Here is a 15,276-nt window from a genome sequence, read left to right as displayed (position 1 = left end):
CAATTTCACACGTTTCAGCACCAAAGGCATATATTTAAAGCTTCTGGTAAAACTTCTGGTAAAAGCCTTTTAAAAGTGATGTGGCTTTTACTTCACTAGGTTAGTGAAGGGGAATGCTGCAGACCCGACACCTAAATGGACGAGGGTTTGGGAGATGAGCCTGTCAATCGTGTTTTGCATCAACCAATTAAATTTTTGCTCTTAGCCGTCAATCATTATTTGCAATGATCAATTGCAGAGTAGAATGACCTATCCATCATTTTTTGCATCAGCCAATCTAGATGTTGTTAGGGTATTTAACGCCCAAATTTGATCCGGGTTCTTTTACCTGTAGGAACGCGAGGGGCAAGTTGCAATGGAGTTGCAATGTGAAGTCATGATAGTAACTTTGGTAGCCTGTCTCATGTGTTTATGAGCACGTGAGAATTGGCTGATGCACAAAACGACAGGCTTTAAACGTTTGATTGGACAATGCAAGAAATTATTGACAGTTGATCTCTTTTGTACGATTAGCTGATTGACAGTATCCCCGTCCATTTGCTCAAATATTGTTTCCTGTAGAAAACTGGAAAATGCAGATTTGTTTTCTTGAATTTGTTGAATAAATACTTTAAAATACCTCTAGAAATGAAAGGAATATCCTGAACATGTAGATAACTATTTTATTCCATTCACTCTCATTCATTTAGAGCTCATTCGCGGGCTCCCTCTGGCGGTTACAGTCATGTTTTGCTATATCGTGGTAAATAAGAAGTGGGTAGGCTCTCCATTAACCTGCTCTGTTTTTACCCGTGTATAGCAGGAGCTGTGTTTAGCAGCAGCAGCAGCTCGGCGGAGGGAGTTGAGTTTCAGGCACATGTAGCCGCAGCGGCCGCGCTCGGGTGGAAAGAGAGGAGCCATGCCGGCCTTGTGTTCGCCCCTCTCTCTCCTCCTCCTCCTCAGGAACAGGAGCGGGGCTGGGGGGAAGCTGCTCTCCCGCTGTCTGGCTCTCCACTCGCCATGTGGCTCAGGTTTTTCTCCGAAACGTCACCCAGCAAACCGAAACCGAGCCCCCTTACCGCGGGTGTCCGCCGCCGGCGTTAGCAGCGACTCCTCCGCCGCGGGGGGAAACCTGACCAGCTGGCTGTGGTCTGTTTACAATGAAACCAAACGGCAGACCGAAGGTGGGTTTAGACACTGTTACCATACATGAAGGGCTGTTCGGGTACAGGGATTCTGTTTACAACACCTGTCTGTCTGCAATTGAATCCTTATTATTAAAATATATTAATTATTTATAGCAGTATTACAGAAGAGTCTACACGAGAGAAGTTATGGTACATTGTTAACTATAGGACATAACAAACTTTAAATGTTAATCTCCTGTAAAACAGTTAACTTAGAGTTATAAGTTATAATACTAATTTATAGAGTTATAAATGATTATACAGAGCTAAAAATATTACTGTAGGTTAACAATTTTGAAAAGCTTATACAACACCTAAATGTTAGTTTCTTATCTTGTTATTCTGTTATATTACGTGTATTTATGTTTATTTATTTCCTTATATCATTGAGTTGTAATGAGTATTCTGTGATCAAAAGTTAGACAGTAATTATTGTCCTTGTGTTCATATTAGTCATATTAGTTAATGTAATGTAAAATGTTGTATTATCGTGTAGTATACTAATCTATTTTAGAAGTATTATACAGAGCTAAATGGGGGTAAAAATAACAGCGAAATATATTTTTTTGAGCCATTCAGTTTATGATTTAGTGCTGTATCAAAATTTCATCATTAATGAACTAAAATTTACTTCTATTGAAAGTTAACCCTAAGTGTCATGGAGTTAACTATTTTGATTATTACACTGTCACTTTATTTTTCGGTATTTAAAGAAGTATATTTGATAGTCTGTAAAAAGGTTTAAAGCCTACCCAGCCGGAAAACAACCGACCTTCAATGTTAAATGTGGTTGAAATGTGGTTGAAGTAATATCTGATGTTTTTTTTTCAAATGGTTGTGCAAACATTGAAATTTCAACAGTGAATCAACATAATGTCATCAAGCTTTTACCCTTTGAATTTTGCATTTTACATTTCATCACCATGAAAAAGAGATAAAAAAACAAAAGTGGTTTTACTTCCATTTGCAGTAATTGCTTTCCAGTTTGGCACAAATTCTTCACTATACCTGGGGTATGTTCATGATGTATTTGTTTTACTGTCGAGTTTTTGAGATCAAATGTTAAATCAGATTGGGTGTGGTGGGTAACATTTTTATACTCAGCTTTACCACAGGGATGTAAGTTTATTGTTAACTCTCTGTAAACCATACGATTTTCTAGTTTTAGCAACTTGTAGTAATAAAAGCTTTTTGTTTGTAGTTCCTACTTCTCAGATGTATATTCAGCGAGAGAGAGAATAAAAATAAAATAGTTAATTTTTCATCATGGCATACATTTCTTTCCCCTCGTCCACACAATGTTTAGCATCCTAAATGTGAACTATGGTTTATTAAAGGTACTACGGTGAAACAATGTTGCCATATCAACGTTGATTCACTTTTCATAATCAACACCAAATCCAATGTTTATTCAACCATAACAATAATGTTGATTCAATGTTTATTCTGCATGTTTTTTTTTTTTCATTTACCTCAAGGCAACATTATGCAGTTAGATCACATGGAAATGGTTCTTGTTGTTTTCCATCGTTGGATACAAACAGGAATCCACACACTCCTAAAAAGTGGGCTGATTTTTTTTTGTTACAAATATAAATCACAAGTTTTATTTTTCCTTCTCCTCAGATTTAATCCCAGTGATATCCAACAACTTTGTGAATCCGGACACCATATTTGCCAACAATGAGATGAGTCTGCAGGATATTGAAATCTACGGATTTGACTATGACTACACTTTAGCTTTTTATTCCAGCAATCTCCACACTCTGATCTTCAACATTGCTCGGGATATTCTTATCCAAGAACACAGGGTGAGTGCACAGTTCAGGCATTGGACTTTTTTTTCTTTCCTTTTATTATATAGTTTGTAAATGCTTGAGCAGTGGTATGTTTTGTCATTTAAAAGGTCTGTTAAACGTGTTGAAACAGTGTTATGGGCACTATTACCTTTGTAGACATTGTATTTTTCTTGGAAGTAGAATTAACTGGATTTTGAAAAGATGAAAGTCTCCACGGAAATGTTTGACCCTTTTATAATTTTGATCTTTGGCTTAGTACCCAGAAGGACTGAAGGAATACGAGTACATCCCAGATTTTGTGGTTCGGGGGCTGCACTATGATGTTCAGAAGGTATGTAGTAGTAGTCTTTGCTGTTGGATTTTGAAAAGATGAGTGAGATTGTTTGGATTGTTAAGATCCTTTTCACGTCCTTGTTATTCAGGCCTTACTGATGAAGATTGATGCTTTTCATTACATCCAACTTGGAACAGTATACAGGTATGTAGTATGAATGAGCAGACTGAATTCCATAGACTGCTTTCATATTATCCGAGGTTATCTTTCAGTCTCTCTAGACACCAATCAGCCATAAGTCTAGATGTCTGGAGGGTTGGGATATACATATTTGGGAACAAGTAAAAAGTCAGTTCTTAAACTGACTAGTAAGCAGAATAAGTGAGTAAACATAAGAGTCCAAGCCACTTTGACAAGAACCAAATTGTGATGGCTAGATGACTGGATCCGAACATATCCAAAGTGGGGTGTTTTTGGTTCCAGTATTTAGTATCTGAACAAATATGGCATTTACATTTCCCAGATCTTAACCCATTTAGGTATTTGTGGGACAAATAAGTAAAAATCTCCTATATTGGTGGCGGATACCACAAGACCTCTTCAGAGAGGTCTTTTGGAGCCCATGCCACAACAGGTCAGAGCTGTTTTGGTGGCAGGAGGATGGCTTGCACAGTATTGCACCCAACAAATTCTTACCATCTGGCTAAGACATAAAATGCACGATGCCAAATTTAAACAATTTGCTTAAATTACTCGGACAACTTCATACATATGAGTTAATACGCAAACATACTGTAACAACATAAGTGTTTGCTGTTTTAGGATACATTTTTGAGGGGTTGGATTTAGCTTTTTCACCATTAATATCTGACGAAGGATTTTTGAAGATATTAGTCCTGTACCAGTATACTATCTCTACCTACTGTGAATTATGGAAATGTCTTAATTTCATATATTCCTCCCATATTGGCTATTTTACCAAACATTGTGTGTGTGGTGTGTGTGGTGTGTGCGTGCTCTTGCAGGGGACTTCACCCTGTTTCAGATAAAGAAGTCATTGCTATGTATGAGGGTTGCCATGTACCCCTAGAGATCATGAGTGACTTTTATGGAAAGGTTGGTGAATAATGTAGAACTGATGTCATTCATAATGGCTAAGAGCATTTGAACACTCACTGTAAACTGATTCTTTTTCCATCAACATTCTAAAAATAGTTTTTTTATTTGGCTTATTCTAATTAGGTTTGCTTGCTAATATCCTGTCCACTGTTGTTTAGAGTTCCCATGGCCACACTATGAAGCAGTTCATGGACATCTTCTCCCTGCCTGAGATGACCCTGCTGTCATGTGTCAATGATTACTTCATGAAGCACAACATTGATTATGAGCCTGTGCACCTCTACAAAGATGTCAAGGTTAGGTCAGATCACAAAACAAATGCATGTCAGCAAATGTAAATGGAAAACGGCACATATGTGTTTTGTTAATAACTTTTTGCTAATGACAACTTTCTTAATTTATTTTTTTATCTACTAAGGAAGCTCTGAAAACAGACTCATTTTTATATTTTCTGCCTGTTTAAGGGGAAAAAATCATTATAGTTGTAGCGTGGCTGCTGTGTCCATTTGGCTTTTTCTGATGCAGAACACTGTTCTTTTATTTTCGCTTTTCTTGCTGAATTTTTGCACCTGAAATGTGGTTTATTTTATCTCTGCTTCCAGGAGGCCATAGGAGATGTCCATGTAAAAGGAATCATGTATCGAGCTGTGGAGGCAGATATTGGTAATATGGGAAATATAGCATATTTATTTATATTGTTATATGCTATAGATCTGATATTTAGCAGGAGGAGAAAAAAAACATTTTTGTTTCTTCGAAAGAAGGTTTTGAAGAATTATTATATTGGTCCTTTCATCATTAATCTGGACTGGATAAATAGTAAAACTGACATATTTACATTACGAGAGAAGCATGGTAAAGACTAGAGATATGGAAAGATATAAGGTTTATGCGTAACAATAACAGTATATTTATTGTTTTAATCCATAAATTTTGCCTTTTCTTTTGCCTTTTTAATAATTGTGCAGAGAAATATATCTGTTATGGTGAGCAGACCCATGCAGTTCTAAGGAAACTTTCAGAAAATGGAAAGAAAATGTTTCTGATCACCAACAGCCCCCTGGACTTTGTGTAAGTGTGTTTTATTCAGGAATTTGTTGTATATCTATACAAAAAATCTGGAAAGCCGCTACAGCTGTATGCCCTTTCTTAATTAGACTAAATTTTTTAAGTGCTCTGTTTTTGTGTTTTTTTTCACTGTGTAGAGATCGAGGAATGAACTACATCGTTGGAAAAGACTGGAGGGATCTCTTCGATGTGGTCATAGTGCAGGCTGACAAGCCCAGTTTCTTTAACGACCGCAGAAAGTGAGTTCCTGGAAACACAGTGGGGAAATTGGCAGCTGTGAATCAAACTTGTATGAATGACACTGTGACACAATAACAGCACCCTTACACTTTTTGTTTGCACAATTGCATGTGAGAGAGCTAAGAAGCTAACCATGACAACTGTGGAATACTGCCCAAAACGGAGTACAAATGGTGTATGTGTGTGTGTTTGTTCCTAAAGGCCATTCAGGCGTGTTACTGATAAAGGAGTGTTGCTGTGGGACAGGATTCACCACCTGGAGAAAGGACAGATTTATAAACAGGTGCTGTATGCCCTCTGGTCTAAACCTAAAAATGGCAGAGAGCTATTGTTACTGTTGGTCTGTAACACACTTTGCCCCACAAATGTATATAAAATCGTTCCATGTCCACTTTTGCAGTGTTGGACAGACTTTACTTTATATTGTCAGGAATCCCAGCCTAATGAGGAATTCAGTCAGCATTTGGTTGTTGGGTTAAGTTTTCAGGTTAATAAACTGTTTTCACTGTTTAAGATAAAAACGTTTGACAAAAAAAACACATCTTAAGTCTAACAGTATGACCTTTCACACACATTCAAAATAAATGGCCTTTAAATGATCTAATAATCTTCACATTTATTCATGGATGTTTATGGATTAAATTTTATTCTGACGTTCTGTAAACCTTGTCTAGCACTAGCTTCAAAACAATGTGAGCTTGTGGGCCAGAGCATGGATAGGTCATTTGTTCTATACATTAAGGAGTCTGAAGAAAAGCATGAATGCATTGTCCAGTGTTTTAATTGGTGATTTTTTTACACATATTTTTTGACTGTCTGTCTGCACTTCTCTGTTTCCAGGGAAACCTGTATGAGTTCTTGAGACTCACTGGTTGGAGGGGCTCGAAGGTTTTATACTTCGGAGACCACATCTACAGTGACCTTGCTGTAAGCAACACACCAACCCCCACACAAATGTTGTACTACTGAGCACTGCTGAACAGAGGGTATAGCAGAAACATTGCTGCTGGATGCCTCTGGGTGTTTGCATAACTGCTATTAGCATTTTTGAGTTGATGTACCAGAGAATATTGGTTGGTTAATATTTTAGTAACGGCAATGCAAGTGAGAGAATACTAAACAAACAGCAAGAAAGCAAGCAGACAGTTAAGACTGTGTAATTTAAATGAACATTGGGGAAAATTGTGCAGTGAGCTTTTCAGGACCCTAAACGCCGTAAAGGATCATATTTACTTTATTTGTTTTTCCCAATACAATAAACCATAATTCATATATTTTATTAGATGTAATTGAATAACCTAAGTCTCCAGTAGTGCACTGAAGCTATTCAGCTATTGTTAAAAACTCAGAACCAGAAGAGTGTTTGCAAATATCTGAAAGCGTAGATTTAATTTACACCATTGTGTACGCCATTACACCATACACATACCTCATAGGTATTTATGTGTTGATTTTAGTACCATAGCTTGTCAGTACTCCAAAGTGGTGAAAAGTTAGCAATGTATTAAAATTTTATCAGCATTGTGATGATTTTTTTATATTAGTGCTTCATATATGGATTTTCAAATCTTGAAACACATACTGTTTCGAAATATCTAAAAAGAGAGAATTATTGTAGGAAGTTGAAGCCAAACTCAATAAAATGATGTGTTTCCAGATTAACACTAATATGTGAATGTGCATGTTTTCAGGACCTGACTCTGAAGCATGGCTGGAGGACCGGGGCCATCATCCCTGAGCTACGGAAGGAGATCAAGATCATGAACACGGAAGAATATGTGCACACCATGACCTGGCTGCAGAGCCTGACCAGCCTGCTGGAACACATGCAGGTCAGATCACTGGGGGGCACTCAAGAATCTAACACAGTTTTAGTGGGTGACTGAATTGCTCTTTTGAAATGGTGCTTCATAAAATTAAAACAGGAAATATTATTGGTGTTATTATAATGTACGGTTTAAAACATTGTTATACATGCAAATATAATGCTTCTCTATATTTTAGGCTTTATATTTGTATATTTATATTTGCAGAAAGATTATATTTAAAAACATTACACGTAAAATTAGGATAAAGTATTCCTCAGTTGCTATGTACAGAATTCCTGATGTTTTTCTTACACTGCGTCTGTGGCAGGTACATCGAGATCCTGCCTCACAGGCAGTGATTCAGCAGTGGATCAGAGAGAGAGAAGACATGAGGTATGGTGATAGATGTGTTTATTACAGCAAGAAGGCTCAAGAAATTATTTTATGTAGTAAAATAACTATGTAGATACAGAGACTTCAGTATTGTTTTCTATATATAACAAATTACAGCATGATTAGGGCTATAATAAATAATTAAATCTTTTACTAACATTAAAGCAGAAACACTATCAATCACTGCAACAAGAAGGTATATGTTTTTAATTAATTGAGGAGAGTTTGATAAGAATCACCAGGAGGTGGCAGTGTAATCCAGCAGAGCACAGTTGGGTTTAACTTTTATGATATTTAGCACTGCAGAACTACTCAGAAAGAAAATAGCATTAGGACAATAGTTTGGTTATGCAGTTTTGGCCCGTGGTTCTCTCTTTCTATGTGACCACATTGGCTGTAGATGCTCTTGACTTTTAGTTTCCGACCGTATCAGATATTAAGCAAAATAATGCTAAATATTTGCCAGGAATGTAGAAGTCTCTGTAATGTATGTGGATGTTTGGCCAAATGTTTGGATACACCTTTTCTTTTTCAATGCGTTTTCTTTATTTTCATGACTATTTACATTGTAGATTCTCATTGAAGGCATAAAAACTATGAATGAACACGTGGAGTTTTATGTACTTAACAAACTAAAAAAGTTATTTCTTCAAAATAGCCAATCTTTGCTCTGATTACTGCTTTGCACACTCTTGGCATTCTCTCAATGAGCTTCAAGAGGTGGCCACCTGAAATGGTTTTCCAACAGTCTTGAAGGAAGGAGTTCCCAGAGGTGTTTAGCACTTGTTGGCCCCTTTGCCTTCATCACTTTGTGGTCCAGCTCACCCCAAACCATCTGGATTGGGTTCAGGTCCGGTGACTGTGGAGGCCAGGTCATTTTTTGTTAAGTACATAAAACTCCACATGTGTTCATTCACAGTTTTGATGCTTTCAGTGAGAATCTACAATGTAAATAGTCATGAAAATAAAGAAACTGCAATGAATGAGTGTGCGTACTGTATTTGCAAAATGTTATGACTAACCACCTCCACTGTACGTTGTGTCAGGTCTCAGGCAAAAGACATCTTCAACAGTCAGTTTGGAAGTCTGTTCCGCACATACCACAATCCCACCTACTTCTCCCGTCGCCTCTCCCGGTTTGCTGACATCTACATGGCTTCTATCAGCTGCCTTCTCAACTACGACCTCAAGCACACCTTCTACCCCAGACGCACCCCACTTCAGCACGAGTCCCCCTCCTGGCCAGAGCAGACCAGTACAGGAGCCATGAACATACCCTTTCAGAGCCAGCAGGCAGGCTCAGAGTAAGACTGGACAGGTGAGGACAAATCACAGCTGCATGAATGTTGTACTGACTGATGCTGGAGAATTAATGGCCTTGTTCAGACATGACTTGTCTGTCGGTGTAACTGCAGTAGAAAAACCATAAAGTACTTTTTTTTGTTTGTTTTGCATGTTTTACCCATATATACCTTAGATAAGTTGGTAGTGTCAACTACTGTCAGTATAATGTTTGTGCAGTCTTACACTAATGTTGCCAGTAATAGATTCACATTCAGTGTTGAATGTTTAAAAAAAAAAGAATGTGACGGTGGGTAATTGTCAATAAGACACAAAAAGAAGTTAGATCTTTACTATTTTAAACTGTCAGTAACTCATTTTTATATTTACAGTATATCTGAATTCTGTGTAAAATATGTATTTTGGTCTTCAGCGAGTCTCTCTTTAGTAACTAGAGAATTGGGATTTATATTTAAAAAAATTATTTGTATTCATTATTTTGTTGCTAAATGATATTGTTGCTATTTTATCAGAATGTGCCTCTTGAGTGTGATGGCGATTTTAAAATAAGCAATAGCTTTTCTCTCTATTTAGTGCATCTCTAAAGCTGGACTGAAAAAAGTGTATACACTCATCGTCAAAAAAATGGTTGTTCTTTGTGGGTAGAGTGACTCAGAATGCCAGCAGGACATCTTCAGTGACTAGTCCCACTTTCGTCTTAGTGGAGATTACTAACAAATCCGTGTGTTGAGATACCGTGGTCAGCAGCATCATCGATAGTTTGTTGTCACAAGTTACACATCCAGAAGACATAGTGTGTCATAGCGTGAGGTGCAATGTCGTATGGTGCCAGATCACCTTTGGTCTTCATTACAGGCACTTTAACAGCCCAACTTTATGTTAATGAGGTTCTACAACCACTGGCTCAACCTTTTCTGAACAAGTTCTGAACTATTCCAACAGGATGATGCTCATCCACATGGTGCTGCCATCTAAAGAGCTTGGCTTAAAGACACAGATACTATGCCATCACCAGCTGCATCCACAGACCTGTCCCCAATCAAAAATGTGTGGGATGTTACTTTTGGATGTGTTATTAACAATCCACAGGAAACAGTTAAAAATATATCTAAATCTTCATGCTGAGACCTGATGCATGCTTTAAACACTATTGCACCCTTTTTATCGTTTATTGGTTTTGGTCACCTTTATCTGGCATGTTAATCTGACACTTCCTTCTGGGCGCAACTGTTTCTTTGATGATGAGTGTATATAGGGTGCAGGATTCCTCTTTAGCACTGCATCAGTCTGTATCAATCAAAGCTCAAATCCAAACCCCAACTCAGGGACGGATTAATCTAGAGGGCAACAGCACTCCACAGTTTAGTGTTTTTCTGCTCTTACAAACTTATTCAACTCATTAAAGCAGCAGTGGGAGATAATTGTTTGTTTTGCTTATGTGCTCCCCCTACAGCTGGAAGGTGGAATTCTTGTTTTGTTCCACTGCAGTAAAAAAAATAGATTTGTGAGCTTCAGCTTATGGACAGCAGAAACCATGCATTTGTCAACAAGCTGGGAAAAGCTAAGCCAGCATCTAAAGTAAAGGAAACACATTGACAAGAGTTTTACGTACGCTACATAGTTGTGGTGAAAGATTTCGTCCAGCTCCATTAGCATCAACATGATTCTGAAATTGCTCTTTTAATGATAAAATGATAATGTATTCATAAGGAATTTGAGTTTTAAGGGATCAGAAATGAGCTAATATAGTTGCAGGTTGCATCAGGTGTGTTACAGTATAGAAATGACTAAACTGTGCAGTTGATAAAAACTAGCATCAGATCAACAACAGTCACTACATTCACCATGCTGCCAAAGCAAACAGCAATCTGAACTACTGCATTTATCCTACAGCATACCTTCGATAGTATTGTATCTTGGTTTGTGTTTTTTCTTTGCATCTTGGTGAATATTATTAGATACGCACAAGTTCCTGTGAGTCATAAAAAAAAACCACAAACATTTTAGACGGCTGCAAAACTGTAGAAACCTGGTGTTTATGCTCTTTAAATGCCTTTTACTTGCTTTATTTGTGTGTTAAATTGATTTACAATTCTTTCTGCTGAACATAGGTTCAATATTATTGATATTGCTTATAAAACAATTTTGTGTTTAAATGTGATCTTTCCTATCTGTACAATCTGTCAAAAATGTTTATACTCAGAATAGGAACCTTTCAGCAGAAAGAAAACAAAATGGTTTATTTATGTTTTCAATTGTTTGCACTTATATAATCAATATTTTGCTTATAATTGCTTTAGACCTTTTATTTTTTCAAATAATGAAGAAGTTGATGTGTTGGACCTCTGTAATGCAAAGCCTTGAGTGATTACGGCATTTTTTGTTTGGTTGTTTTGACTTTTTTCAACTTTGTAGTTTACCGTAGTTTACGTTATTCAGTTTGGGTCATACTGTTTGTGTGATTTATTTATTAAATAATATCTCTGAAATATTATTGTGTGTTTTTGTGTATATTATTCACCCCACTTTGTTTGTATCTAAAACAGGTTACTATCAGATCTAACTGTTTATAAATTGACATACTTACAGGTGCTTCAAAAGAAAGTTTTCAATAAGACCTTTTGATTAGGTACATTTTTATTTACATTTTTTTCAGTGCAAGCATATTTTAATAGCATGTTTAAGGAACTGCACTGCACTAAAGCTGTTTTTTGTGTACATGCATGATTATATTCTGTGTATGCCCTGGACAGAGCATCACATCCCCTCCACTGTGTGTGTAATTGACTTTACATCAGGGCTGTTATTAATATCAGCTAACAAGATAGATTTTACCAACAACAAACAGCAGTGGCTCCCTAATGACCCTCAGCCTGGCGGGGTGTTAATTACAGAAATGGGTCTGAAAAAGTCAGCAGTGTGGATGGATGGGAGGGGGGTCAAATTAGGCAGCTGTGTTGTGTGAACACAGGAGGAGATCACACAGACAAACAGACCCAACAAGTAAGTGGATGTTTGTTGCTGGTGAAGATAGGATTATAGACATGTGACTGAAACAGCATGCATTCTGTTGGAGATGAACCCCAATTCCAGCTGGGTGTTGGAGGACGGCGTGTGGGCAGGTAGAGCTCAGGTGGTCCTAATCGCGGTGGACTGCATGTTGCTTCTTGTGACACTCGTGCTAGGATCAGCCGCTAACCTGTTCGTGGTGCACGCGGTGCGCCGCCACAAGTCCCTCCAGACGGCCACCAACGCTCTGCTGGTCAACCTGGCGCTCGTGGATCTGCTACGCTGCGTCACGGACTGCCCGCTGCTGCTACTGCTGGTCGTGCTTCGGGTGCAGGGGCGCGTGGACGACCTCGGGCTCGCGCTGTGCAGTGCGCAGCTTGCCTGCTTCTCTGTGAGCTGTGGTGCGCAGTTGCTTACCGTGGCGGGGATCAGCCTCGAGCGCCACCGAGCCGTCACGAAACCTTTCGAGGGCGGCGGGGGCGGTGGCGAGCGAAGGAAGCGCGTGACCGCGTGGATCCCGTTTACGTGGGCCGCGCCCGCTCTAGCATCAGGGCTGTGCGCGCGTTACGCACGGGACTCGCCCGTATACGCGCGGTGCAGAGGTGTGCTTGTGTCCGAACTCCATACATACGACTCGTTCGGTCGGTACGTCCTGTTGCCCGCGTGGTGCGCGTGCTTGGCAGTAATAGCGGTGTGTTACGCGCATATTTTCATGGTGGTGAGAGCGCACGGGAGGAAGATATTCGACAAGGGCGTGTTTCCCCCACCCGGGAAAAAAGGGGACGAGAAAAAAGTCAAAGATAAAGAGGGGAAAGGGAATGTGGACACGGTTAGCGCGCACGAGGCTGCAAAAACGCATTTAGCACCAGAGCTGAAAGGAGCAGGCGAGACTGATGACAGTGTGCTGCGTGACGGGGGCGCGCAAAAGACCCTGACCCCGAGTCAAACTCCCTCTACAGACAGCGTGACTCTAGTGTCCGAGCTGTGCGGGAACGAGCCTGATCCACCTGACCAGGCAGAAACAGGACAGGAGCCAACAGTGGACGCAGAATGCGCGTCCACGGCGCCCTGTGACACCCAGAGCTCGTCTGATACGCACCAAAATGCGCAGGAACTAGAACCCCCTCAGAGCGTGCAAGAGCACGTGCCTGAAGTCCTGGACGTAGAGGACGAGGAGACATCTCCAGGTGAGGCTCAGAGCGTGCAAGAAGAGCACGTGCCTGAAATCCTGGACGCGGAGGACGAGGAGACATCTCCAGGTGAGGCTCAGACCGAGCACGAGAACGCGCCTGAACGTCTAGATGTTGAGAGCAATGAGGGGTCTCCAGGTGAGGCTCAGAGCACGGACGAGAACGCGCATGACCAGCCACACGAAGACGGCAAACAAAAAGCGGACAATGATGCGCCACAGGACATACAGGAGGACACTGCCCAAAGCGTGCAGGTCAGCGCCCCCCAGGAAGAAGAGGCAATGGGGGCGGTGTGCATGATGCCATCTTTCGCCAACAAGGAGAAAGCTAACAAGAAGAAGGAGAGCAAACTGGCCAAACGCTCCGGATACATCGTCTTCACTTTCCTCGTCTTCTGGTTGCCACTGATCGGCACAATAGTGCTGAACATCTTTCTGAACAGAAAAGAAGTTCCAAGCGTAAGTGAACATTCTCAAACATTGTGTAAATCAGCTTATTCTAAAAAAGAAATAGTAACATCTTCATATGCACAATATTATTGTAATTATAGCACTGGAAAAAAATAAGAGACCAAATAAAAATGATCAGTTTCTTTGATTTTACCAAATTGAAAACCTCTGGAATATAATCAAGAGGAAGATGAATGACCACAAGCCATCAAACCAAGCTGATCTGCTTGAATGTTTGCCCCAGGAGTTGCATAAACTTAAAACGCAAAAAGCAAAAGCAAGACTGGTGGAGGAGAACATGCCAAGATGCATTAAATCTGTGATTAAAAACCAGGGTTATTCCACCAAATATTGATTTCTGAACTCTTAAAACTTTGAATATGAACTTGTTTTCTTTGCATTATTTGAGGTATGAAAGCTCTGCATCCTTTTTCCGCCATTTCTCATTTTCTGCAAATAAATGCTCTAAATGAAAAAAAAAATTTTGGGGAATTTGGGAAAAATGTTGTCTGTAGTTTATAGAATAAAACAACAATGTTATTTTTCCTCAAACATATAACTACAATTAGCAAAATCAAAGAAACTGAGTCAGAAATGGAAGTGGTTTCTTTTTTTTTTTTTCTAGAGCACTAATTCCAGTTTGTACTTTTTATATTAGCTTGATCTCTGACCCCCAATCTAATTTAATCTCAATCTTCCAGGTGAAAGTCGTTAACGAGCTGGAGGTTCTTGCAGTCTGCATTGCCTGCATGACCTCACTGACCAACCCCATCATTTATGCAGCAGTCAACCCTCAATTCCGCAATGAATTTTACTACCTGAAGAACAAATGCAAAGTACTATGTGCAAAACAATAATCTTTTTTGCTATAATAAACCCCGCCTACGCGATGCGGGGAGGGGAACTGTGATGATGTTGCTTGGGGTACAGTTCAGAACAGCTTGAGACGGTTCTCCAGCCAGGTCCCCCCCGCAGCTAGGTGAGTAATGAAGATGAGTGATGAAGACGAGGGTGGTGATGGGGTGGAGGCGGGTGCGAGGTAGAAAGTCACGTAGGTGAGCACCTAGGAGGTATATATATATATATATAGGACCAGGGGGAGGAGCTCGGGAAATTGAGGCGTGGTTCATATCCCAAAATTTTGTGAATTCTTAACACTTTATAGTCTGTAACTGGGTTTTAAAAGTAATAAATAAATAAATAAATAAATAAAAAACAAAATCTTTTATACCTATTTTTTTTCTGGAATAAAATCTTGAAAAGACCATATTTTCAACAACATACTTTTCTTATAAGTTAGGGATAAACAGAAAAAAGTAAAACACTCAGTTATCTGATTATTTAAAGGTCAGTCCTGATGCTTTATCTGGAAGTAATCACTACAACTCAAAATAAAACACTTGTTCTATCTTCACTTGTATTTTCACATACTCCATCATTTGTTGTATAAATGCAACAT

At 39.3% G+C, this 15,276-nt stretch overlaps 2 protein-coding genes across 6 annotated transcripts in view; both read left to right on the top strand.

Moving 5' to 3' along the window:
- The first annotated feature begins 787 nt into the window (after positions 1 to 787).
- On the top strand, positions 788 to 11,663 carry nt5dc3 (5'-nucleotidase domain containing 3). Its single transcript, XM_007252895.4, has 14 exons — positions 788 to 1,163; positions 2,793 to 2,977; positions 3,222 to 3,296; positions 3,388 to 3,443; positions 4,265 to 4,355; positions 4,517 to 4,654; positions 4,961 to 5,021; positions 5,327 to 5,429; positions 5,564 to 5,665; positions 5,868 to 5,949; positions 6,507 to 6,593; positions 7,358 to 7,498; positions 7,803 to 7,867; positions 8,914 to 11,663. Exons 1-14 carry the CDS (start codon positions 899 to 901, stop codon positions 9,173 to 9,175), a joined length of 1,713 nt encoding a protein of 570 aa, XP_007252957.3. The 5' UTR covers positions 788 to 898; the 3' UTR covers positions 9,176 to 11,663.
- Positions 11,664 to 12,165: 502 nt separating this feature from the next.
- parietopsin overlaps positions 12,166 to 15,276 on the top strand; it is a 416,841-nt gene continuing 413,730 nt past the window's right edge. For 3 of the 5 annotated variants that reach the window (XR_007440927.1, XR_007440928.1, XR_007440926.1), the window contains exon 1: positions 12,166 to 14,226. Coding sequence is in view for 2 of the 5 variants with exons in the window: in XM_022684365.2 (XP_022540086.2) it covers positions 12,246 to 13,826; positions 14,519 to 14,674 (1,737 nt within the window). In the remaining 3 variants the exon portion in view is untranslated. Of the gene's footprint in view, positions 14,227 to 14,518; positions 15,160 to 15,276 lie in introns of those variants that run through there. The other 2 variants (XM_049484177.1, XM_022684365.2) reach the window with 2 other exon arrangements.

The sequence above is a fragment of the Astyanax mexicanus genome, chromosome 10 (genome assembly GCF_023375975.1).
Source record: "Astyanax mexicanus isolate ESR-SI-001 chromosome 10, AstMex3_surface, whole genome shotgun sequence".
Taxonomy (NCBI): domain Eukaryota; kingdom Metazoa; phylum Chordata; class Actinopteri; order Characiformes; family Acestrorhamphidae; genus Astyanax; species Astyanax mexicanus.
Note: the sequence above shows the minus strand (reverse complement) of the source record. Positions and strands in the feature narration are given on the sequence as shown.

What these genes read in the sequence shown, in the direction of transcription:
- nt5dc3 (XM_007252895.4), top strand. Translation starts at nt 899, where the DNA reads ATGCCGGCCTTGTGTTCGCCCCTCTCTCTCCTCCTCCTCCTCAGGAAC. An exon ending in AGCTGTGGAGGCAGATATTG is followed by an intron (nt 5,022 to 5,326) that starts GTAATATGGGAA and finishes ATAATTGTGCAG; the next exon opens with AGAAATATATCTGTTATGGT. An exon ending in AAGGACAGATTTATAAACAG is followed by an intron (nt 5,950 to 6,506) that starts GTGCTGTATGCC and finishes CTCTGTTTCCAG; the next exon opens with GGAAACCTGTATGAGTTCTT.